General features: G+C 44.4%; 2 protein-coding genes and 1 long non-coding RNA gene across 6 annotated transcripts in view; 1 reads left to right on the forward strand and 2 right to left on the reverse strand.

Moving 5' to 3' along the window:
- Window positions 1–6,283, reverse strand: part of npr3 (natriuretic peptide receptor 3) — a 46,351-nt gene extending 40,068 nt beyond the window's left edge. The window contains exon 1 of the mRNA XM_061768305.1: window positions 5,402–6,283. Within this exon, the coding sequence (XP_061624289.1) occupies window positions 5,402–6,113 (712 nt within the window). The 5' untranslated portion in view covers window positions 6,114–6,283. The remainder of the gene's footprint in view (window positions 1–5,401) is intronic.
- Window positions 6,284–10,820: 4,537 nt separating this feature from the next.
- Window positions 10,821–26,454, forward strand: part of LOC133475459 (uncharacterized) — a 34,854-nt gene continuing 19,220 nt past the window's right edge. For 2 of the 4 annotated variants that reach the window (XR_009787854.1, XR_009787855.1), the window contains exons 1-4: window positions 19,881–20,228; window positions 20,514–20,648; window positions 22,165–22,228; window positions 22,380–22,459. This is a non-coding gene — a long non-coding RNA (uncharacterized LOC133475459). Of the gene's footprint in view, window positions 10,959–11,464; window positions 11,631–11,725; window positions 11,798–11,879; window positions 11,969–19,880; window positions 20,229–20,513; window positions 20,649–22,164; window positions 22,229–22,379; window positions 22,460–23,256; window positions 23,539–26,454 lie in introns of those variants that run through there. The other 2 variants (XR_009787856.1, XR_009787853.1) reach the window with 2 other exon arrangements.
- Window positions 22,749–26,454, reverse strand: part of LOC133475443 (3-hydroxy-3-methylglutaryl-coenzyme A reductase-like) — a 29,205-nt gene continuing 25,499 nt past the window's right edge. Inside the window, exon 20 of the mRNA XM_061768301.1 lies at window positions 22,749–24,995. Within this exon, the coding sequence (XP_061624285.1) occupies window positions 24,941–24,995 (55 nt within the window). The 3' untranslated portion in view covers window positions 22,749–24,940. The remainder of the gene's footprint in view (window positions 24,996–26,454) is intronic.

A 26,454-nucleotide genomic window follows, 5' to 3' on the forward strand; every position in this document is an offset into this window, starting at 1 on the left:
TATCTCTGTCTCCAAATGTACAGCACACAGCAACATGTTTGACCATCTCTCAAGGGAATGCACGTGCAGATGCCGCAGTCGAGGCTGCATCGCACCGACCTCCTCCAAGTTTCCACCTCTCCTCTTCCCTCTACTCTCCTCACTCACTCCTTCCTCACATGCGCCTCTTCTTCTCAGTGACTTTCACTGACTGTCTACTCCCACTGAATGCACTTTTCGGCGACTGTGTATTTTGTGGATGGTGTTTCTATTTCTCCTCTGGACGTCTCCAAACCATCGAAGTCTGCTCTCTCTAACTTTGTCTCCAAAACATCGAACCTCGGCTGTCCCTTTGATGAGCTCATTTCTAATTTTATCCAACCTGGTCACTCCGAGAGCGAACCTCAACATCTTCATTTCCGCCACCTCCAACTCTGCTTCCTGTTGTCTCTTCAGTGCCACTGTCTCTAATCCGTACATCATGGCTGGCCTCACCACTTTTTTCTAAACTTTGCCCTTCATCCTAGCAGAGACTCTTCTGTCACATAACACACCTGACACCTTCCTCCACCCGTTCCAACCTGCTTGGACCAGTTTCTTTACTTCCTGGCCAAACTCACCATTGCTCTGGACAGTTGACCCCAAGTATTTAAAGTCCTCCACCCTTGCTATCTCTTCTCCCTGTAGCCTCACTCTTCCCCCACCACCCCTCTCATTCATGCATATATATTCTGTCTTACATCAACATCCTCAAGGCAAATAATGCATATGTGGTACTCTTTCTCGGCATGAAACCATACTGTTGCTCGCAAATACTCACTTCTGTCCTGAGTCTAGCCTCCACTACTCTTTCCCATAACTTCATTGTGTGGCTCATCAACTTTATTCCTCTATAGTTCCCACAGCTCTGCACATCACCTTTGTTCTTAAAAATGGGCAAAAGTACACTTTTCCTCCATTCCTCAGGCATCTTCTCACACGCTAGAATTCTATTGAACAAGCTGGTCAAAAACTCCACAGCCACCTCTCCTAGATGCTTCCATACCTCCACAGGAATGTCATCAGGACCAACTGCCTTTCCATTTTTCATCCTCTTTAATGCATTTCTAACTTCCCCCTTACTAATCATTGCCACTTCCTGGTCCACCACACTTGCCTCTTCTACTCCCCCTTCTCTCTCATTTTCCTCATTCATCAACTCCTCGAAGTATTCTTTCCATTATGCTAGCACACTGCTGGCACCAGTCAACATATTTCCATCTCTATCTTTAATCACCCTGACCTGCTGCACATCCTTCCCATCTCTATCCCTCTGTCTGGACAGCCTGTATAGATCCTTTTCTCCTTCTTTAGTGTCCAACCTGCCATACATGTCATCATATGCCTCTTGTTTGGCCTTTGCCACCTCTACCTTTGCCCTGTGTCGCATCTCAATGTCTTCCTTTCGCCTCTCCTCGGTCCTCTCAGTGTCCCACTTCTTAGCTAACCTTTTTCCTTGTATGATTTCCTGTACTGTGTGGTTCCATCACCAAGTCTCCTTCTTTCCTTTCCTGCCAGAAGATACACCAAGTACTCTCCTGCCTGCCTCTCTGATCACCTTGGCTGCAGTGGTCCAGTCTTCTGGAAGCTCCTCCCGTCCACCGAGAGCCTGTCTCACCTCTTCCCGAAAAGATGCACAACACTCGTCCTGTCGCAGCTTCCACCACATGGTTCTCTCCTCTGCCTTTGTCTTCCTAATCTTCCCCCCCACCACCAGAGTCATCTTACACACAACCATCATATGCTGTCTAGCCACACTCTCCCCTACCACTACCTTACAGTTGGTAACCTCCTTCAGATTACATCGTCTACACAAGATGTAATCCACCTGCGTACTTCTACCTCCGCTCTTGTAGGTCACCCTATGTTCGTGCCTCTTCTGGAAAAAAGTGTTCACGACAGCAATTTGCATCCTTGTTGCAAAGTCTACCGCCATCAGTCCCTCCAAGTTCCTTTCCTGGATGCCGTACTTACCCATCACTTCTTCATCGCCCCTATTTCCTTCACCAACATGCCCAATACAATCTGGTAAAAAAAAATATTTAACCCTGGCCCTAAACTTCTAGCCTTACTGACTTTCCACCTGATCTCCTGGACACACAATATATCAACCTTTCTCCTAATCATCATGTCAGCCAACTCCCGAGATTTTCCTGTCATAGTCCCAACATTCAAAGTTCCCACATTCAGTTCTAGGCTCTGTGCTTTCCTCTTCTCTTTCTGCCGAAGAACCCGCTTTCCACCTCTTCTTCGACTTCAACCCACAGTCGCTGAATTTCCAACGGCGCCCTGCAGGTTGACGGCGCCGGTGGCGGACATTGTTAAGCTGGGCCACGACCGATCCGGTATGGAATTCTTTGGATGAGCGCTTATATTTGTTTGGCAAAATTTTAAGCCAGATGCCCTGCATTTATCCGGGCTTGGGACCGGCCTAAAGTTTGCACTGGCTTGTGCCCCCCATAGGGCTGCATTCCTCTGATAATGGCACACACTTCGTAATTGAAGTGATGACCCAGCTTTCAGATAGGTTACATTTTTACCTCAGAACACTTTATAGTTACTACCCTCAATCTGGTGGTGCAGTAGAGAAAGAAAATGGGATTTTGAAAGCCAAATTGGATAAATGTGAAGACACTAAATTAAATTGGAATAAGTGCCTACCAATTGTGTTGATGTATATGAGAATGCGTGTGCGTCCGAGGCACAATTTATCTCCCTTTGAGATCCTCTTTGCAGGGCCTCCAAATGTCGGATTGAACCCTCCAGGCTTGCCGACGGACACACATCTTTGCGAAGACAACATGATCAGGTATTACACATCTTTGACTAATTTGCTCCACAAGTCTTCTCAGAACTGCCCAGAGGAGCTCACGGACCCCTGCACAACATCAATCCTGGCGACTTCGCGTTGGGCCCTTTCAAGTACTCTTGCGCCTCCTATGGTCTCAACTCCCCCTCCTCCTCCTTCACCTTCTACAACGGATAGTCAGAAAGCCCGGCCTGACAAAGTTAGCTTTGACCGTGACCGGAAAGGAGCATATTGCTGCTTAAGTTTTGACGAGGCTGAATAGTCTCTAAAAATGTTTCACTTTTGGTATACACGTTTAGATACAATCAGTGCTGGTAACTGATTGCAAGCCGACACTCTGCAAAGGTAGGTCATAAGATGAGCCGAAGGTAGGACCTCCAAGCCGGTCAACTGTTGCGCGCACACTACACGCACTTGAGCACTTTCGTCCTGCAACCCGGCAGAAGAAAGAAGATGACGACTTCTCCCGCGGGTTTCAAACCCCTCCTCTGTGGTTTAACATTAATTGCCATAATTATTGTGATCAAGATGTGTATTGATGCTCCCACTTTGACAGTTGACACAATTTTGTAACTTACAAGACGTGACAACTATGACGAGCTTCTTTGGGTACATGCGATCGCCACTACCTCTGCTAATTTCACATTTACAGTATGAATGTTGGGTTTCTTTACGCCCTTCATGTGGCAAGCTCTCAAAATCGTTCTGCTATGTTTGTTTTTTCATGCTGCTGCAAACCCACATGTAGTGCCTTCCCCACAACCCAATTCGTGCTCGCGCTTTCCTCGCACCCTAACTTCTTTTATCAATCCACAGTACCTTAACCAAACCGTCCTTGAGGTTCTTGATTCTAGCTGGTTCACTGGACTCGGTTGGCAGGCTTGGCTATATCGTATTGCACTTGTTTTGTGTGTCGCTCTCCTTGTGCATGGTTGGCTCTGCGTTTGTCCAGTATACGCGTGTGGCCCCCATTGACCCTCTAACACTGTCCTCTCCTACCTGGGACCAACATTTTCCTGAACTTTTTCCTCATGTTGACTGTTTAGATGGTATGACTGACCCGGACTCGTATTCTTCGGTCTACCTTTTTTGTGAGACTGAATTACAACCTGCTTATGTAGGATTTTCTTAAACCTGCATTACAGTGTGAAACTCTGGATGTTTTTTTTTCCCAGGTTGTTTGTTCAATACAGAATTTTCTTGTATTCATCGCAGGGCTAGCTTTGGCCTAACTCTTCGGTCGTGTATTATGTCACACTACAAGAGGTTTTGTCGTTCCTGAAAAAATATTTCAGCAAACCGGGCCGTTAGCAGAGCTGAGTTTTTCCTCTATGCACAGATTGGCATGAGCTAACAGCATTCGTGTCTGATAAGCAGCACTCATTTGATTGCTTGCTAAACTTTTACACACGGTTAGAGTGGGGGTATATTTGTGTTTGACGATGTGTCCGGTGCAACATGTGCAATCCACACAGAAATTGACACAGCAATTTGGCGACTCGGTTTAGCATTCATGTGGGAAAAAGTGCTTTGCCTGCAGTTACTTGTTTACATTTGGGGTAAAAGTGCAGCCACGCCGAATGCCAGTCCCTGTCATCATTTTAACAAAATCCTTACTCGCCATTCGCCCAGCAAGGGCGAGATGAGGGCTGGATTTAGTGCTGGCTTGCAAAACTCTCAAAACAATCTGCACGATAATTGACAATCCTTGAGGTATGTTGCGGACGTACGTGTTAAGACTCCTGGGAACGGTTTGAAATTGTGAAAACATACATAATGTGTCTCTTTTAACCATCGGAATCTATTTAATCTCCTCTTCAGTATGAAATAATTTTTAAAAAAGTGTAAAAGTGTACAAAGGAGTTGTATTGGCATATCCATAAGCATTCTGTGATTTGCTTATGCCACCACAAACACAAGAGCCGAGGCAAAAAAAAAAATCAAAAAGACCATGTACCAGAGCTATAAATGTATCTCTGGAAACAAAAGGCAATAAAGCAAGTAAGGAGCCACACTTCCTATTTTAATCTGTTTTCAAACTTGCAGGTGACCTAAAAATATGATTTTGAACGTACATCTGACGGCATGTGCGTGTTGTTTTCCCTGTCTCCTCTTTGCTTCCCTCACCTGTTACTTGCAGCTCTTACACTAGTGTTCTGTAACCGCCAACTGCCGTGGACTTTAGTTATGTTACTGCAAGTTGCTTTGAAAGGCAACACGACACAATACTTTGAAGGTGTTGAAATTGAATATTACTCAAAGGCCAAGTCAGTCGGTTGAGGCCGTTCAATAGTTCATGCTTTTTTGTAAAAGGAAAACAAGAAGAACCACAAACGAGCAACAACTGAAGTTGACACCAGTGAAAGGCGTGGAACCTTGAAGAACCTCACAGGAGCATTTGGAGATGCGCACGGGACGCAAAAGGCAGCCTGCTCCTGACTGCAAAGGATTTCCATTCAAAATGTGCAGATATGCCGGCGCAAACTGAAAGATGGGTGAAAACGAACCAACACACTGGAGCGTGCAGATACAGTCGCTGGTTTGGAATAGGGAAAGAACCTTTTTCTGCGTTACCTTGTGCGTCGTACACGCTTTGGATGACGTCGTCAGTGTCCAGCGGGTCATCGCGGGAAAAGGCAGACGTCTTAACGGTCAGGTCGCTCATCAGATGGTAGATCCCCTCCGCGGTGAAGTAACAATTCCGCTGCTCCTTGTCGTCTTCGTAGATGAGGAACGCGGTCTTCCACGCGAAGTGCTCGAACATCGCGCCGAAGCTCTCTGCCATCTTCACGTAGGATGGCGCGATGCGCGTCAGATGGGAGAATTCGGTGTCCTTGTTGCCGAAAGCGGCGGCCAGGGCACCTGCCGAGATGACCGGAATGTTCCAGTGCGACGCCAGTCTCACCACCGCTGCCGCCTCGTACTCGCGCACCGGACCCAAAATCAGATCGGGCTTCTGCACGCGCGCCCTGTCCACCAAGCGGAAGAGCGCATCGTTGACGCGGTCGGAGCTCTCGAAGTGGATGTTGAAGCGCAGGTCGGAGTAGGGGGCTCCGCCGGTCTTCAGCTTCAGCTGCGCGGAAATAATCGCCGGGGCCACCCTGGCGTGGGAAAACAGGTAAGTGTCGTTTCGTGGCAAAAACACCACCACGTCGATCTCGTCGGTGATGCCGTGCGTCGCGGCTTGCTTACAGAACACAAACACAAACAAGTACACCCGCAGCGTGTTCGAGAGGGGCATGGTGCGACCTGGGAAGCAGCAAAAAAGCAGCACTTTAATGACCATTGATAGGGGACCAAAAAAAAAAAAAAAAAAAAAAAATCTTCCAAAGTGCAGCTTTTATTTTGAGATGTCCTTGAATGATCTCAAGTGTTTGCCAGCTCGGACGGCGTCGGCCAGTGGTCACCACACCACCCGCGTTGACTGGGGCCTGCGGAGTTTTGAAGCATCTTCTTGGGCTCCGGCCGTGCGTCATTGGAACGCTCCCCACCTCCTTCTTAAAGCGACAAGGCAAGTGCACAGGATGTGTACGCCCAGGGCCGTCGCTAGGTGTTGCGGGCGGGGGCGGGGGTGCACAAATTTCACAAACAGCTAGATAAAACATTGAGAATCTGTTTAATACAGATTGACTTAAGATACAATTCTGTGTCAACATGATTATTATTATTCATGGTTATTTCAACCATTATTTATCAATGACAAAAATATCTGCGCTCATCTATGACAGCGGCATGTAGCGATGCGCCGACAAACCGAACAATCCAACGGTCTTTCATTGCAATAAGCCCGTTGCCGCTCATACAACAGAATTCGTCATGGCTTGGACGGCTTTGTGTTGCATGAACGAGCCCACATTGTGCAAGCACATTAGCGCGTGAATTGAGACGCCACGGCGTCATTATTTCGGTCGGCATCCTTTTTGATCCATTTTTTATTTTTTTTGTAAATGGTGTGCCTCGGCTCAATAAAAGGTTGGCAAACACTGGTCTAATCATTACTCTTATTAATAAACGCATGAGTTGAAAAAAATCTTATATGATTCATATTGACTGGAATCTTTCATATACTCCATTCGTATATGTATTAGCGTTAAGGCGTATTTAATTTTGCCCCCAATTGACCCTTCATTTGAACCCCTCTGTGACGCCCATTTATTTACCAAATTGGACTTACGCAATGCCTATCATCTCATCTGTATCAGGGAGGGGGACGAATGGAAAACCGCTTTCAATACCCGCCTCGGACACTTCGAATATCTGGTCATGCCGTTCGGATTAACCAACGCCCCCCGCAGTATTTCAAAATTTCATTAATGGCATCCTCCGCGACATACTGAACCGGTTTGTTTTCGTTTACTGAGTCTACATTCTCACTTTCACCCGCTCCCCCGAAGAACACTGCAGACATGTCCGCCTAGTCCTCCAGCGCCTCCTTGAGAACCGCATGTACGTCAAACCGGAAAAGTGTGAATTCCACCTCTCCTCCGTACACTTCCTGGGCTATATAATTCCCAAAGATCAATTACAACCACACCCAGCCGAGATCCAAGCAGTCGTCAACTGGCCCACTCCCACCACCCGCAAAGAACTATAACGCTTCCTGGGATTCGCCAACTTCTATCGCCGCTTCATCCGCAATTACAGTCAAGTTGCGACTCCTCTCACCAGCCTCACCTCCACCAGCTCCCCTTTCCAGTGGACCCTGGCCGCATCCCAAGCCTTCGACCAGCTAAAGACCCTGTTCACCAGTGCTCCCATCCTCGTCCAGCCTGGTAAAGGACACCCGGGAATTCGTCCAAGCCTGCTCCGTCTGTGCCTGAGGGAAGACCTCTCATCTGCCCCCAGTTGGTTTGCTGCACCCCTTACCTATCCCGAGCCGCCCTTGGTCCCACATTGCCTTGGACTTCGTTCCCGGCCTACCTTCCTCTGAAGGTAACTCTATCATCCTTACTATCATTGATCGATTCTCCAAATATGTCCGTTACGTAACGCTCCCCAAACTACCCTCTACCTTTGAAACCGCTAACCTCCTTGTCAATCATGTCTTCAAACTCCACGGAATTCCCATCAACATCGTCTTGGACCGAGGTCCTCAGTTCTCCTCCCTAGTTTGGAAGGAGTTCTGCAAAGCGGTGGGCACAGCAGCCAGCCTGTCTTTCGGTTACCATCCTCAGTCCAATGGCTAGACGGAGCAGGCTAATCAGTCCCTGGAATCGGCCTCACTTCCTGGAGCACATTCCTCCCCTGGATTGAATATGCCCACAACTCTCTCACCAGCTCCGCCACTGGTATGTCCCCATTCATGGCCTGTTATGGTTTCCAACCTCCGTTGTTTAGGGAAAAAGAGCATGCGGTGGTGATTCCCGCGGTGAGGGATCACCTCCAGACCATTTGGAAGGACGTCAGGGTGACCGGTCCGCTGAAAGGAACAAACGACTCGCAGACCTTCGTCGTGCCCTTACGCCTGAGTACAAGGCGTAGGGGCAAAATCCTCCATCCCACATCTGTTCAGCTAAAACATCCACAATCCCTCAAGATTCATCTGACGCTCCATGTGTCACATCTCAAGCTCATCTCCACCTGCGCTCTTAGTGCTTAGTTCTTTTGCTGTAGCTCAACATTTAAATAATCGTCATCAGATATGATGGTTTAGTCTCAGACCCAATAATAATTATTATATTATTACCCACCGATGATAATCATACATTATGTGAATGAGCTCAGCTCACTCTATAAACCTCTTCATCTAAATAACTAGTACCTCCACCGTACATTTCAGACTAACTAGCTCGCTAAGTAGCATGGGACTTTCTGCTGTTAGCTGGCGCTAACTAATTGTTACTAGTAGCAGTGATGAAGACTTATGTTCGTATGTTCATCCTTCCAACTGTTGCTTCCAGTCATTTGTTATAATAATTACGATCGTTATTATCAGGTGAACCACACAAGCCGCAGGTCGAAACTGCAAGACCAAATGTGGACTAGATAAATAACGGCATTCTCTATGGAATGGATTGGATAACAGACCACCAGGGCTACTATGAAGTGAAGGGAAACCAACAGAGTCATAATAAGAGAATAATAGAGAATAATAACAGGTAATATGATTCTTTTATTTCAACTTAAATTCCACCTTATTTTGAAATTTTCAATATTTTTTGTTTATATGAGGGATGCACAGACATTAAGTAGTATTGAGTAGCAGTAATATGTCTATATATATATGTATATATATATATATATATATATATATATATATATACACACACACACAGTGGGTATGGAAACTTTTCAGACCCCTTACATTTGTCACTCTTTGTTATATTGCAGCCATTTGTGAAAATCATTGAAAAAAATTTATTTTTTCCTCGTTAATGTACACACACCACCCCATATTGACAGAAAAAAAGATGTAATTGTTGAAATCTTGCTGATTTATTAAAAAAGAAAAACTGAAACATCACAAAGCCATAAATATTCAGATCCGTTGCTGTGACACTCAAATATTTAACTCAGGTGCTGTCCATTTCTGCTGATCATCCTTAAAATGCTGCAATTGGCTGGCAACCAGTTCAGGGTGTACCCCGCCTCCTGCCCGAAGATAGCTGGGATAGGCTCCTGCACCCCTGCGGCCCTTGTGAGGATAAGCGGCTCAAAAAATGGATGGATGGATCCTTAAAATGGTTCTACACCTTCGCTTGAGTCCAGCTGTGTTTGATTATACTGATTGGACCTGATTAGGAAAGCCACACACCTGTCTATATAAGACCTTACAGCTCACAGTGCATGTCAGAGCAAATGAGAATCATGAGGTCAAAGGAACTGCCTGAAGAGCTCACAGACAGAATTGTGGCAAGGCACGGATCTGGCCAAGGTTACAAAAACAATTCTGCTGCACTTAAGGTTCCTAAGATCACAGTGGCCTCCATAATCCTGAGATGGAAGACGTTTGGGACGACCAGAACCCTTCCCAGAGCTGTCCGTCTGGCCAATCTGAGCAATCGGGGGAGAAGAGCCTTGGTGAGAGAGGTAAAGAAGAACCCAAAGATCACTGTGGCTGAGATCCAGAAAGGAAGTCGGGAGATGGGAGAAAGTTCTAGAAAGTCCAACCATCACTGCAGCCCTCCACCAGTCGGGGCTTTAGGGCAGAGTGGCCCGACGGAAGCCTCTCCTCAGTGCAAGACACATGAAAGCCCGCATGGAGTTTGCTTAAAAAAAACAAAAACCTGAAGGACTACAAGATGGTGAGAAATAAGATTATCTGGTCTGATGAGACCAAGACTTTTTGACCTTAATTCTAAGCGGTATGTGTGGAGAAAACCATGCTCATCACCCGTCCAATACAGTCCCAACAGTGAAGCATGTTGGTGGCAGCATCATGATGTGGGGTGTTTTGCAGGGACAGGGAGACTGGTTGCAATCGAAGGAAAGATGAATGCGGCGAAAACCTTCTCCAGAGTGCTCAGAACCTCAGACTCGGCCGAAGGTTCACCTTCCAACAAAACAATGACCCTAAGCACACAGCTAAAATAACGAAGGAGTGTATATATATATACCATGCTGTGGTACACTCGCCTGGCTTTGGTGCGGGCAGCGTGGGTTCAGTTCCCACTCAGTGACGTTGTGAATCTGAGTGTGGTTGTCCGTGTCTATATGTGCCCTGCGACTGACTGGCGACCAGTTCAGGGTGCAGTCCGCCTTTCGCGCGAAGTCAGCTGGGATAGGCTACAGCGCCATTGCGACCCTAACCAGGATATGCGGTGTTGAAAATGGATGCATATATATATATATATATATATATATATATATATATATATATATATATATATATAAATGTGTGTGTATGCGCCTAACGCGCTATAGAATTCTCACCTGTCTGATCAGCACATTACCTGAAGTCGATATAAAGTCAATCTGGTTAGTTGTTCATTCCAACTGGATCTGTTGTGATGCTTCTTTTCTCCAACTGAGTTGGCATAGGCTCCAGCACCCCAGTGACCCTAAGCCCAACCAGCGGTACAGGACACGGATGGCTGGACCGTTTCATGCGACCCTTTATTCTCCAGTATCCGAGCTCCCTCTTGTGGCCACAACGGATTGAAACGTCTCAATTTCAAATCTGTTCATTCAGGTATTTAATCTGATTAAATGAGGACAGAAACAAACAGAATTTGCAACTAAAGCTCGTTTATTTTTTTCCAATGAAATCACTTCTATTATTTGCATCACTCAGTTTAGCAGGTATCCTAGGAGATTAAGTAGTAACTTCATCAGTTAGGAATTGGAAATTAATTAATTTCATCCACAACGTTTTCATTCATTTGCAACATTTTGTTTTTCGACATTTTTCCTCCAATTTGGTCAGACTTCCATGAATAAATCTCATATTGTATATGTTTGTTTCAGCACATGAGCCATTAACCCTACAGTTCTGCTGATATAAAGGACACTAAAGGACCTTTATCTAAATTTTACCGTAAATGGTCTTCCAATAGCCGCCTGTGTCATTGTTTTCAACCAAGCGCTCGTTAGTGTAAATAGTCTGAATCTACTTCATCTCCATGCAACTTCATCTTCATTTTTCATTTTTTTTTTTGTAATTTCTTATTGATTGATTTATTTTTTTAAATCTTAAAGGTGGCGGGCGGAACGGTGGATTACTGGTTAGCACATCTGCCTCACAGTTCTGAGGACCCAGGTTCAAATCCGGCCTCGCCTGTGTGGAGTTTGCATGTTCTTCCTGTGCCTGCGTGGGTTTTCTCCGGGTACGCCGGCTTCCTCCCACATCCCAAAAACATGCATGGTAAGTTAATTGAAGACTCTAAATTGCCCGTAGTTGTGAATGTGAGTGCGAATGATTGTTTGTTTATATGTACCCTGCGATGGGCTGGTGACCAGTTCAGGGTGTACCCCGCCTCTCACCCGAAGATGGCTGGGATAGGCTCCAGCGCGCTTGTGACCCCAGTGAGGGTAAGCGGTACAGAAAATGAATAAAGGGGGCATATTATGGAAAAATAACGTTGGGCCCTTTCGGATTCTCGTTTTTGCTTAGGAACTTTCCTTTCCTAGCCGATCAGAGTGAGATGAACCAGAAGTACTTGGAGGATACGAAGTTCGAAGCCAACAAACTGCTCCGGAAAGGTACCTCGTTGCAACCTTTAATCCACTGGTGAACAAAAAATTTGCCTTCATAATTGGAAGATTAATATTATATCAATAAAAAGGTATAGATATAATCATACACAAGGTAACTCAATGTGCTTTCCATGATTAAAAAGCATTTAAAAACAAAGAAAAAAGAACAGTTTATAGACATTTAAAGCAAGAAAAAAAATAAAATAAAATAGAAGTACAATTAAAACAGAGTACAGTGCAAAAAATATTTAAAAGTGCAACTGCATGAGAAAAAAATAATAGTTTTTAATCTGGACTTCAAAACATTCACACTTGGGGCTGAAGTCACTTCTGTTGGCAACTTATTCCATTTGTGTGCAGCATAATAGCTAAATGCTGCTTCACCATGTTTGCTTTGGACTCTGTAAACCGGTTAGTGATTTATAGACCAGTATCAGAACTTTAAAATCTGTTCTAAAGCTGACTGGAAGCCAGTGTAAAGACTTTAGAATTGGAGTAATATGCTCTGACCTCTTTGTTCTGGTCAGAAACCGAGCTGCAGCATTCTGAATGAGCTGCAGCTGTTTAATGCTCTTTTCTGGGAGTCCAGTCAGAAGACCATTCCAAAAGTCAAGTCTAGTTGAGCTAAAAGCATGGATGAGCTTCTCCTGGTCTGCTTGGCACGTGCAAGCCTTCACTCTGGATATGTTCTTCAGATGGTAGAGGGCAGTTTTAGTAATTGATTTGATATGACTGTTGAAAGTCAGGTCGGAATCTATCAAGAACACCAACATTTCGGACTTTGGCTTTAGTTTTTAAAGAGAGTGACTCCAGGTATTTACTAACAGCAATCCTCTTTTCTTTATTGCCAAAAACAATTATCTCAGTTTTGTTGTGGTTTAATTGAAGAAGATTTTGGCTAATCCAGATATGTATCGGTTTTAGACAGTGACACAACACCTCAATTGAACTGTAGTCATCTGGAGACACTGCTTGATATAACTGTGTGTCATCTGCATAGCTATGATAGTCAAAATTAAAGTTCTTGAGAATTTGACCCAAGGGTAGCATATACAGACTGAACACGAGGGGTCCAAGAACTGACCCTTGAGGGACCCCATAGGTCATTGCCATTCGATAAGATTGAACACTTCCAGTGGTTATAAAATACCTCCTTTCCTCTAGGTAAGACCTGAACCATTTAAGGACTGTTCCATTTAGTCCTACCCACGTTTCCAACCTGTTCAGCAGTATATTATGATCTACCGTATCAAAAGCTGCACTGAGGTCCAACAAGACCAGAATTGACAACTTCCCCGAGTCAGTATTCCACCTCATATACTTTAGCGGAAACCTGATTGAAATTTGTGGAAAAAGTCAATTTAAGTTCAAGAAATTGCTGAGTTGATTGCTGGGAATAGTATCCAGCACACCCGCGACCCTAGTGAGGATAAGCGGAATGGTAGATGAATGAATGAATGAATGATTAAAAATAACTTTCTCAACAATCTTGGCTATGAAAGGGAGATTTGAGATGGGTCTATAGCTTGCTAACATGGAAGCGTCCAGCGTTCTATTTTTTAGAAGAGGCTTAATGGCAGCTACTTTAAGAGCTTTAGGAAACTCGTCTGACTGAAGTGAGCAATTTATTATTTGCTGCAAATCAGCTAGCACAGACTATGCAATAGCTTTGAACAAGTCAGATGGTATTGAGTCAAGACAGCTCATTGAAAGTTTCAGCTGGTGAACCGTTTTCTCTACAGTTTTTTGGTCAACTGTATCAAATTCTGACATGGTAATAGGGTTTTTCTTGGGTGGCTTCAGATGTAGTATAATTTTATCATTTTGCTGATTTTTTGTTGATATTCAAGCTGATGGATTGTATTATTTCACTAAAATAAAAGGCAAATTCATAACATTTATTAGCTGTTAGGAGTTCTGGAGCTATCTGATTCGGGGGAGTTGTGAGCTTGTCAACCACAGCAAACAGAGTCCAAGTATTGTTGAAGTTCCAACTGATAATTTCAGAAAAGTGTTGCTGTCTAGCCCTGACTAACTCTTGGTTAAAATTGCAAAGACTTTGTCCGTAGAGGTCATAGTCAATTTGGAGTTCATTCATGACATTTGAGATTTTCCAGGTGAAATTAAACAAAAGTTCATCAACTGTCTCCGCATTCACAGTTTGTGGCACAGCTATGGTCTCCATAAACTTAGTGGCGGTACTCTCATTTATGTACCTTTTCTTAATAGACATAGAGGTTGTCTGAACTTTTGGAAGAATCTGGAATTCAAAGAATACACAAAAATGGTCAGAAATAGCCATATCCTTAATGTCAATTGATTGAATTTCAACATCCTTAGAGATGACCAGGTCTAAGATGTGACCTTGAGTGTGTGTTGGACTCTTAATGTTAAGAGAGGTCAAATGTGTCTCGTATAGCAAAGAGTTTTAGATTTTTTTTCCATATTATTGTCAACATGAATGTTAAAGTCTCCCATTATGAAAAAAATTTTGTCGTCAGTACAACTATAATATATAACTGACACCAGTTCTGAAAAATCCTCCATGAATTTTATATTGTATCTTGGAGTTCTATAAATTATGAAAACAATAACCTTTCGGTCACCTTTAACTAAAAAACTGAGATATTCAAAAGAGCTAAAATCACCCAGTATAATTTCTTTACACTGAAATAATGACTTAAAAAAATCAGCAATAACACCGTCTTTTTTCCATATTCGAACCTTGATCATCCATCCATCCATCCATCTTCTACCGCTTATCCGAGGTCGGGTCACGGGGGCAGTAGCTTTAGCAGGGATGCCCAGACTTCCAGGGACCGAACAGCCCGTATCAGGGGGTTCGGTACCCCATACTCCCGAAGCACCCCCCACAGGACCCCCCGATGGACACGGTCGAACGCCTTCTCCAAGTCCACAAAACACATGTAGACTGGTTGGGCGAACTCCCATGCACCCTCGAGGACCCTACCAAGGGTGTAGAGCTGGTCCACTGTTCCACAGCCAGGAACACTGCTCCTCCTGAATCTGAGATTCAACTTCCCGACGGACCATCCTCTCCAGCACTCCTGAATAGACCTTAACAGGGAGACTAAGGAGTGTGATCCCCCTGTAGTTGGAACACACCCTCCGGTCCCCCTTCTTAAAAAGGGGGATCACCAACCCAGTCTGCCAATCCAGAGGCACTGTCCCCGATGTCCACGCGATGTTGCAGAGGCGTGTTAACCAGGACAGCCCTACAACATCCAGAGCCTTGAGGAACTCCGGGCGAATCCTTGTGTGTTTTTTGGACATACTTGGCAAATAAAGATGATTCTGATTCTGATGAAAACCTCAGCATCCAAACATTGCACTTTTGTTAGGAGAGCAATGAAATCTCGCTTCAGTACCTCTGATTGCTGCTTGACAACATCCAGGGCCCCTGTGTGTATAATGACAGGTTTCACAGTTGGGTGCTCATTAGTGAGCTCCAGGATTTTTTTTAAAGAGATATCAGACACCATGTCATTGTTAAAAGACAGTACTTTGGTGTTCTCACTGAAAAAAACGTTTCACATCCTTGACAGCTCCATCACCAACAATTAACGTTTGGGGTGCCATTTTTTTATTGTATGATTTAGTTTCATACCTTTCAGTGGTGGTGGGGGATGAGAATTCTTGGCCAGGGTCTTGTAAAAGTGGCTCAAATCTATTTGTAAGTCAATATTTTGCATTGACTCACGTCCTTTTTTTCTTGCCCTTCGCTGTAGCCGAACGACGGCCGCTCACTCGAGGTTGAAGAAGCACGCAAGGCAGGCCAGCCGGATTCCTCGGTGATCTGCTGGTGTTGTGTCCTCCCTTTTAGATGTTGTCCCATATCTTTGGGCTTTGCTCCATGTAAATTCCAGGGAGAACTGCTGGATGAGCCATTACCGTTTCCACAGTCCACATCCATCCTCTTTGTTGAGCTAAGTGGCTGTCTGTTAGCACACTTCTGCTCACCATTTTGATACATCGGTATAGTGGTTTCATTCTAATGCAGCCCTATGGGGGGGAGCACAAGCCACTGCAAACTGTAGGCCGGACCCAAGCCCAGATAAATGCAGAGGATTGCGTCAGGAAGGGCATCCTGCTTAAAACTTTGCCAAACAAATATGAGCGTTCAGCTAAAGAATTCCATACCAGATCGGTCGTGGCCCGGGTTAACAATGTCCGCCCCCGGCATCGTTAACCTGCAGGGCCCCGGTGGAAATTCAGCTACTGTGGGTCGAAGATGAAGGAGAGGTGGAAGCAGGTTCCACGCGGGAGAAGAGGAAAGCACAGAGCCTAGAATTGAATGTGGGGACTTTGAATGTTTGGACTATGACATGAAAATCTCGGGAGTTGGTTGACATGATGATTAGGAGAAAGATTGATAGTGTGTCCAGGAGACCAGGTGGAAAGGCAGTAAGGTTAGAAGTTTAGGGGCAGGTTTAAATTATTTTACCATGGTGTAGATGGGAAGAGAAATGGAGTAGGGGTTATTTTAAAGGAAGAGTTAGCTAAGAATGTCTTGGCGTTGAAAAGAGTATCAGATCGAGTGATGAGGCTGAAACTTGAAATTGAGGGTGTTATGTATAATGTGATTAGCGGCTATGCCCCACAGGTAGGATGTGAACTGGAGGTGAACGAGAAATTCTGGAAGGAGCTAGACAAAGTAGTTCTGAGCATCCCAGACAGAGAGAGAGTCGTAATTGGTCCAGCTTGTAATGGACATGTTGGTGAAGGCAATAGGGGTGATGACGAAGTGATGGGTAAGTACGGCATCCAGGAAAGGAACTTTGAGGGACAGATGGTGGTAGAGTTTGCAAAAAGGATGGAAATGGCTGTAGTGAACACTTTTTTTCCAGAAAAGGCAAGAACATAGGGTGACCTACAAGAGCGGAGGTAGAAACACGCAGGTGGATTACATCTTGTGCAGACGATGTAATCTGAAGGAGGTTACCGACTGTAAGGTAGTGGTAGGGGAGAGTGTGGCTCGACAGCACAGGATGGTGGTGTGTAAGATGACTGGTGGTGGGGAGGAAGATTAGGAAGACAAAGGCAGAGAAGAGAACCATGTGGTGGAAGCTAAGAAAGGAAGAGTCTTGTGCGGCTTTTTATGAAGAGGTGAGACAGGCTCTCGGTGGACAGGAAGAGTTTCCAGAAGACTGAACCACTACAGCCAAGGTGATCAGAGTGTACTGACTAAGAACGTACCTTCCTTCCAGCTGTTGTGAATGAGATACCCCGCTGTTTACTTCAGTCATTCATAATTATACAGGCAATTCACACTTGTCCTCTGACCCAAATAATTGACATATCTGATTGGCCTCAGGTAGACAGTTCTAACAAAAGAAAGGTTCAAAGGTTGTATGGTTTTCGTTGTGGGTTCTCAATAACAACGCTGTTACTTGAAGAAGAATATACTTTATATCGGACTTGATGGTATCATGTGTACAGACGTCTCTCCTCTACGCTTACTCCACTCACGGACCCCGAACGCCCCCTACTGTTCGGAGGTATAAGCAGCATTCACATGAACCATTGTTACTAGGCAAATATGCATTTGCTATAATCATTACACAAATGACCCTTTATTCATCATTAAATTACCCCTTGGCACCTCGTACAGTAGCACCTCCCGCTTTTCTTCCTACACGTAGTAATCACACGTGTATTACCTGAAAAGCTATGGCTCCCAGAGGAGTATATTATGGTAAATTATTAACATAGCCTGTATTCTTTTATTATTTCATAATTCCTGTGTATTATTCCATAATTTCTTGTTCCATAGTTGCAGCTTGTATTGCTTCTTCCTGTCTCAGTGGCTGTAGCAGCCCCCACTTTCTTCCTGAAAGACGAGATACGATTGTGAACAATAGCAGGCTTTCTCTTCTCTTACTTCATTGATGTAAAACAATGGAAAATAGTGTTGTATCTGAACGACTTCAATGAACGAGAGTTCATGAACTAGTTCATATTTTGGACGTACGTGAAATGAACTTAATGAATTTAGTAATTAAAAGTTTAATTCATTTCTGCCTGATGACCGTTATTGAGAACGCGCTCATTCTGGTGTCTGTGAACTGTTTTCGAACGAAAGTTTAACTATTTACGAGCCTTCATAGATCACCGTAAAAACGGCGTACTTGTATGTGCGTGGTGCGTTCAGGGACACTCCATAAATGGGAGAGAATATGTTCTTAGTTCGGAAAATTATGATTTGTATCAGAAAGTTTTAGTTAAAACACTGTACGAGCACACTGTCCTAATCCATCCATCTGGAGCCTATCCCAGCTATCTTCAGGCGAGAGGCGGGGTACAACCTGAACTGGTCGCCAGCCAATCGCAGACACAGTCATAATATGGAATTTATTTTGTTTTGTAATATTAGTTAGCACATCAGCCTCACAGTTCTGAGGACCGGGGTTCAAATCCTGGCCCCGCCTGTGTGGAGTTTGCATGTTCTCCCCGTCCCTGGGTGGGTTTTCTCTGGGCACTCCGGTTTCCTCCCACATCCCAAAAACATGCGTGGTGGGTTGATTGAAGATTCTAAATTGCCCGTAGCTGTGAATGTGAGTGCGAATGGTTGTTTGTTTCTATGTGCCGTGCGATTGGCTGGTGACCGGTTCAGGGTGTACCCCGCCTCCTGCCTGAAGATAGCTGGGATAGGCTCCAGCAGCCCATGACCCTAGTGGGGAGAAGCGGTAAAGAAAATGGATGGATGGACGGAATATAAGACTGGATAAGATAAAATATTTTGCTAGTCAGCCAGAGCTGCAAAGAATGGAAAGTTATCATACTGTGTTGCACGTTTTTTTGGATGTTTTTTTTTTGCACATTTAGGACAAAAGTCCTGTTTTTGGTTTAATTCCTAATTTTTTTTAAAAACCATTCAAGCAACAAAATTTTTCTCATGTTTTGGGGATTTTAGGGTAAAGGCTGCAGCTGGCTATGAGTGTGACATGAATGGAGGAAAACGAGGGGGAAATGAAATGCCAGCATTTTGAGGGTAATAGCACATCAGCAACACCGCTTATCCTGGTTAGGGTCACGGGGCGCTGGAGCCTATCCCAGCTGACTTCGGGCGAAAGGCGGACAACAACCTGAACTGGTCGCCAGACAGTCGCAGGGCACATGTAGACACGGACAACCATTCGCACTCACATTCACACCGTCAGTGAGTCGGAACTGAACCCACGCTGCCCGCACCAAAGTCAGGCGAGTGTATCACTACACCTCAGCAACATATTGAAGAAGAAAAAAACAAGAACTATGAACTAGTTCATTTTTGGATCTATGAAATTAGTTCAAAATGTTTAATTATTAACTATGAACTGAACTAGTTCATTTTTGAAACGGTGAACTGAACTTTGAACTCGTTTGTCTTTCCCAACATTGATGGAAAAACATGACATATACTGAATCCACCAAAATGAGAAAAATCTGAATCAGTGTGCTCAGTAGCAATAAAAATCACCAGAGCCCCCATAGCGGGAAAATTAACTACGACACGCGGCAAAGTTGGGTGGTTCTACGGGGGCCGCAGCCTGTATGGGTACCTGCCCCCCCAACTGAGCTGGTGTTTGTGTGCTGGTTACCCTCTTGACCCCCTAATACATGTGTTTGACGTGGCTCAGGTTCTTGGGGAAGGTTACACACACGATCACCTCTCTCGACGATGCCGGACCGGTTCAGAGGACGGGAGCCTAGTTTACATTGGAGTAACTCACGGGGTACTAGACGAGTTTGATTAAATTTTTGTTTGGATTGCCCCGAATACAAATGCAGATAGAATTAATGATATCCTTTACAATGTCCAGGGACTGAGCAATTTCACCAGGGACGGTTTTGAAGCCATACATGCCCAATCTTCCGCCACGTCCTTGGTGGCATATTGAAACAGATTGGCGCTGGACTCCCTGTTGGCGGAAAAGGGTAGTGTGTGTGCCATGTTTGGTGAAGTACGCTGCACTTTTATCCCCAACAACACCGCCCCCGATGGAAGTCTGACCAAAACACTAGACAGGCTCAAAGAATTAATTAAAGGAGGATTCAAGGCTTTCTGTCATGTGTGTGTGTTCCGGGTTTTGTCTTCCCCCCTGTTTCACACACACCTGCTCCTGTGAGCATCTTCACCACCTGTGCCTCGTTCACCCTAATTACCTATTGTATTTAACCTTGTGTCTCATTCCCTCTCGTTGCCAGTTCGTTGTACCTTGTCGTCGCGTTCCAGCATTCCTTGTTTCCACGTCACAAACTTACAGTAAGACTTGACCCTGTTCCGATTATCGGCCTTGCCTCTTTGCCTCATGTTTTTGGATACTGTTGCCTTTCTTGGATTGCCTGCCTGTGTACTGACCTATGCCCGTCTATTAAACCTCTCTTTTTGGAAACTGTCCATTTGTTTTGGAGTCATGCATTTTTGGGTCCTATCCTCTGTTCCGTTCATGACACTTTCCAACCCTTTAACCGATTATTAAACAAATGGTTTAGTCAGTGGTCTGTCTCACTAATAGCTATGTTTGTTTTACTTTGTGGTTGCTGTTAGAGCCCTGATTCTGCGACACATCGACCGTGCGGTGGGGTGACGAGACAAACCTCCGCCCTATCAGGTGGCGCAGCGCGTTGCCCTCATGGATGACCTAGAGGAGGAAGGCCTAACCTGTCGTAGGGAAAGCTGTTGGTAAATTGTTTGCTGATTTGCTGTGTGCAGACAAGTCCCAGTCGACCGTTTACTACACGCATAGGCACACCACCACACCGTGCTTTGTGAGGCCACCTTAAGAGGGGGGAGTTGTAGGGTATATTTTTATATTCATGCGAATGCCTACAGAACACTTGGCCACACACACTAGTTTTTGTTTAAACTGATCACACTATAAACACACACACATGCACATTCCTGCACTATAAAGATACTGATAACTTTCCACATAGACACTGTCAGATGCAAATTGTATCTTCTCATGACATGGTTTTAACCACATCTGAGTGTCTTTCTTTACCTGAGGAAACACTAGACAGTTTTGCCCCTGCTGAGACACTTCTCCACAGTGAGGCCCATCACGTCTTCAGGACCCAATCCTCGACCAGTTTTTATTCAAATAACTTTTTAGCTAATTGAAATATTTCTGAAAAGTATCAGTCTGGTTTCAGGGTATGCCACAGCACCGACACTGCCCCTGTCAAGATTTGAAATCATTTTAGAAACATTCTTGACTGCCCAAAATTAACTATGTTGGTTCTGCTGGATCTAAGCGCCGCTTTTGATACAGTAGACCACTCTGTTCTTTTAATAGACTAAACCATCTGGTTGGCTTCTTTGGTACTATGCATAAATGGTTTTTGTCCTACCTCACTGTGAATTTTATGTAAATTCAGATACATGCTTTTCAAATGTCTATGAAGCAACGTGGTTTGCCTCAGGGTTCAATTTTAGGTCCTTTATTGTTCCATTTCTATATGCTCCCTCTCGGCAGCGTCATCAGGAGACACGGACTGAGCTTCCACAGTTCTGCAGAGGACACGCAGCTGTACATCTGTGTCTTCTGATGACACCAATCCAATGGATGCTCTTTTTAACTGTAATTTAGAGAAGTCCTGGATGGGAGAGAACTTTCTCCAGCTTAACCAGGACAAAACTGAAGTTTTAGTCATCGGTCCTGAGGCCCAGAGAGAGAAACTTTTAACTAAAGTGCGAACATTATCCTTGAATCCCTCATAAGTGAAAAATCTGCCTTGAGCTCACGTTTATCTCACACATTAAACATTTTACAAAAATAGTTTTTCAGCACTTGAAGAATATAGACAGACTCCACCCCTGTCTCTCTCGGGCCAACAGCGACGGTAATGCATGCTTTTATCACTAATCGGACCGTCTACTGTAATGCCCTGCTTTCTGGTCTTCCCAAAAAGAGCATTGCATGTTTACAATGACTACAGAATTCTGTGGCACGTGTCCCGACGAAGACCAGAAAGCGGAACCATATTAGACCGATTTAAAAATCACTGTATTGGCTCCCTGTGTGTTTCAGAATTGATTTTTGATTTTATTGGTTTTTAAATGTCTTCATGGTCTTGGGCCTTTTTACGTCTCAGAACTCCTTTTACGTACTGTATGTTACCAAGAGTAGTGCGTGTTTGTATTCTGTTTCCGGTTTAGTATTTATTTTTGGTGTGGTTCCATTTTCAACCACTAGATGCAGTCATGGAAATCCCAGAGGACGAAAAAGTGGAGTCATCGCTGGAAGAAACTGCACACAGGTATGCGAACCTCGATCCTGCTCAAGATCTGCCTCGTGAGAGTTCATCCGAGACAACAACGGGAGCGTTCCGTCAAGATGTTTGTCGTCCTCGACGATTAAGTAACCGTTTGCTGGCCAAGTCGGAGTTCTTTGAACTGTTTGATATACAGAGCACCCTGTCAGATGAGGACCATAAAAGAGATGACAGGAAGGAAAGCAGCAGGTTTCCACATTGAAGCGCTGTGTACTGGTGAGTGCTTTGAACTCCCTCCTCATTGAATGCAATGGAATCATGACTGACAGAGCAGAGATCCCTACAGCAGGGGTTGCCCTTTCACACACTTCCCATAGTTAGACCCAATCACGCTTCTGCTGTGTACACAAAAGATAATTTTTTTTTTTTACAAAATATCACCAACATTTTTGCAACGGGAGGGACTTTGTGTTGATAAATTTGTCACGGTTGGGGTTGTCGAAGGAGAGGAAGGGCAAGGCAAAAACGTGGAGGACCCATGTGCAGGGAAGCAAGGAGGCAAGAGTCTCAAAAAATTATATTTAATTCCCAAAAAAAGGCGAACATGGGAAAAGCAAACTAAACAAAGTCCCACAACAGATCATCAAAGTAACAAAGAAACACTTGAACAAACCTAAAACTGGAAACAAAACATGACTGGTAACTAAGACGTGGCACAGATGGAGAAAATGACACCTGAAAATGACAATGAACCGACAAGAACTGGAAGAAACCAGGGAACTAAATACAAACAGATTGACGAGACAATGAGGAACACCTGGACAAGACACGAGTGGCTGCTGAGAGCTGATTGGTCGACACAAGGCAGAAGGTAGACGAAAGCAGGTGGACACAGTAACTAAATGAGCACACGACAAACATGGAACAAAACTAAACGCAACCCAAACCAAAACACAGACCATGACAAAATTCATAACATTGTTTCCCCAAATATGAAATATCATCAGTGGTGAGTTGCAAGTGCCGCCACTACACCATCCATCCATCTCTTTGTTGCTTGTTCTCCTCGTCAGGGTCACAAGAAAGCTGGAGCCTATCCCAACTGACTTCATACACTCTGGACTGGTTGTCAGTCCATCGCAGGGCATGTTAAGAGACAGCCACCCACACATCCACCTATCAAAGTCAGCTGTGTGAACCAGTCCCAGTGCCATCCATGTCTTCCCATCATCATGAAATTACTCAGGACGACATGAAAGTCAATAAATAGTTCCTGCCAGTTTACAAAACACATGTACTATAAGTAATTTGCTGGTCATTTGGTGCTGCAATGCAGTACACAGGTCAATTGACAATTGAAACATGTATTACTAGAATGATGAATTGATTTGCTACATAATTCTTATACAGTGGAACCTCAATAGAATGGACTAGTACGGGGGTGGGGGTCGTCCGATATAGCCAATTGTCCATTATAATGAAGCACTGAGGCCATACGCACCCATATTTATGTACAGTACAAAATTATTGTTTTGTAGGTTGGTTTTTTTTCATGGCCTAAAACATAGTTATTGTAAAGTGACGTTATTGCAAATATATATATAAAAAAAAAAAAAAAAACTTTCAGATGTTATCCAAATTTACCACGCAGGTGTGCTTGGTCATGAGCCGCCAGGAATTCATGTGCTTCCTAGTTCCAAATCCGTTGCCAAAGGCGCGAATGGCTTGACAAAAAAAAAAAAAAAAAAAACATTTACTGTATCAACAATAGCATGTTCCAAACTCCAGAGACTTGTGTTTGTACTCCTCAGAGTTCACACTGCCGACATGCCGCTCTCTCTCTGCGCCGTGAGTCTATGTACAATATACAACCGATATATCCATCACGACATGGCCGCCACGTCACTGCCCCACATTCAACATGGCCGCCATGTAGGCACGGAAGGAAAGTCTTTTGGAACTGGAGCTATTTTTTTCTGTGACCTGGAAATACGTCAGTCCCATTCTCTGCTTGCATTGCGCCACAGCGCCAGTAAACAACAGTGGCCAATTTTAGCACTGACAGATTGTCAACAGCAGTTTAAGTGACAAATGGAAACTATTTTTGGACACATTGTTCAGTCCAGACGGTCCGTTTTGTCGAGATTCCACTCTCCCATGAAGCCTTAACGGTAGCAGGGAGGATCACAAATTCCACAGATGCTGGCAGCAGTTGCTGGTACATCACTTATGAAGTCACAGATGGAACTCACAACCTACTGCAAAGCTCTTCCAGCCAAACTCCCATTTTAAACAGCATTTAAGAGAATATTTATTTTAAGTGCCTCAGGCCTGCTGCACACTGCACGATGCCGCTTATGTGCATTTGATTGGCTATAAGTTGCGACGGTGTGCGCTGATGATTCAAATTTTGAATTGCAGCAAAACCAGTGGCAGACTTTTTGGCCACTTATGGAAACAGTTGCCAAACCACGACAGTTCAGTCGGATTCAGCCGTGTCGCTCGGTGTGCGGCAGTCTTCATGCATCTCAAAATAAATGCTAAAAATAAATTAAGTTAACGATGTGCATTTATTGTTCCATGATTTTACAAGACCTCAATTCACATGGAAAAAAATGGTGGACATGGTTGAAGAGAAACAGAACGCAGCGTGATCAGACTAAATACTTGTTTTGAAAACACAAAGTCTGCAATCATTTCAGTGCCTAACTGATTCAGTCAGTGGCAGGGCTCACGGAGGGGAGCAATGGTGCCTTCTCAGGATGCTTGCTTGGTGCAGGTTCCCACACTCTCTTGGAGGTCCACCTTGGATCTAAAGACAGAATTACATTTTTTAAACATCACCTTAAAATAAGTTTAGGATTTAGCTAGTTGATGCCTTGTGATGTCCTTTCTCTAAACAATCACTCTCAAATCAAGAATTACAAGCTCTTCACCAATGGATTTATATTGCAGATTTTTATTACAGTTGTTACTCTAGTTTTTATACCGTTTGGACAATATTTTTGTGTTATCAATTGCTCTTTCTCTCATTAGGCGTTTAGTTTTTTTAATAAAATGTTTTTTAGGACGATATATTTTCCAGCGGCACGGTGGAGACTGGTTAGCACATCCGCCTCACAGTTCTGAGGACCGGGGTTCAAATCACGGTTTCAAATCACGGCCCCGTCTGTGTGGACTTTGCATGTTCTCCCCATGCCTGTGTGGGTTTCTACAGGCACTCCGGATTCCTCCCACATCCCAAAAACATTAATAACAGCACAACAAGTAGATTAAAGCAACCTGTTTTGATCCAAGATTTGTCCAACCTTTCAAAAGTCTGCAGCCTTTCTTTAAATTCTAACCAAGGAAGTAGGAAAAATTAATGAATTCGAATGAAAAAGTAATTAATTAAACAGTTTTTGTTACACATTGCATCTATTGAATAGCCATTTTGCTGCTCCTCCTGGTGTGTCCGCCGAAGGCACGCGGGGGTAGTATAAGACAGAAGACGGATATACTGTTCATGGAGGCGCACGTTATCGTAGCTCCCTGCAGAGGACGTGAATATATGACTGTGAGTGGGGAGACTGGGGTAAGTTGAGTCACTTTTCTTTTTCAGGATCACTACAGTTTCCCCCCCTCTTTTGGGGGGAAAACTAATATTCTTCTTTTCCTTTCAGCTTGTCTGGTTAGGGGTAGACACAGCGCGTCATCCTTTTCCATGTAAGCCGATCTCATCCTCCTCTCCAACACCAACTGCCCTCATGTCTTCCCTCACTACACCGATAAACCTAGCTCTCTTGCCTGGCAGCTCCATCCTCATCATCCTTCTACCAATATACTCACTATTTCTCCTCTGGACGTCTCCAAACCATCCAAGTCTGCTCTCTCTAACTTTGTCTCCAAAACATCGAACCTTGGCTGTCCCTCTGATGAGCTCATTTCTAATTTTATCCAACCTTGTCACTCTGAGAGCGAACCTCAACATCTTCATTTCCGCCACCTCCAGCTCTGCTTCCTGTTGTCGCTTCAGTGCCGCTGTCTCTAATCCGTACATCATGGCTGGCCTCACCACTGTTTGATAAACGTTACCCTTCATCCTAGCAGAGACTCTTCTGTCACGTAACACACCTGACACCTTCCTCCACCCGTTCCAACCTGCTTGGACCAGTTTCTTCGCTTCCTTACCACACTCACCACCCTCCACCCTCGCTATCTCTTCTCCCTGTAGCCTCACATCACCCTTGTTCTTAAAAATGGGCACCAGCACACTTTTCCTCCATTCCTCA

This window comes from Phyllopteryx taeniolatus, chromosome 3 (genome assembly GCF_024500385.1).
Source record: "Phyllopteryx taeniolatus isolate TA_2022b chromosome 3, UOR_Ptae_1.2, whole genome shotgun sequence".
Lineage (NCBI taxonomy): Eukaryota > Metazoa > Chordata > Actinopteri > Syngnathiformes > Syngnathidae > Phyllopteryx > Phyllopteryx taeniolatus.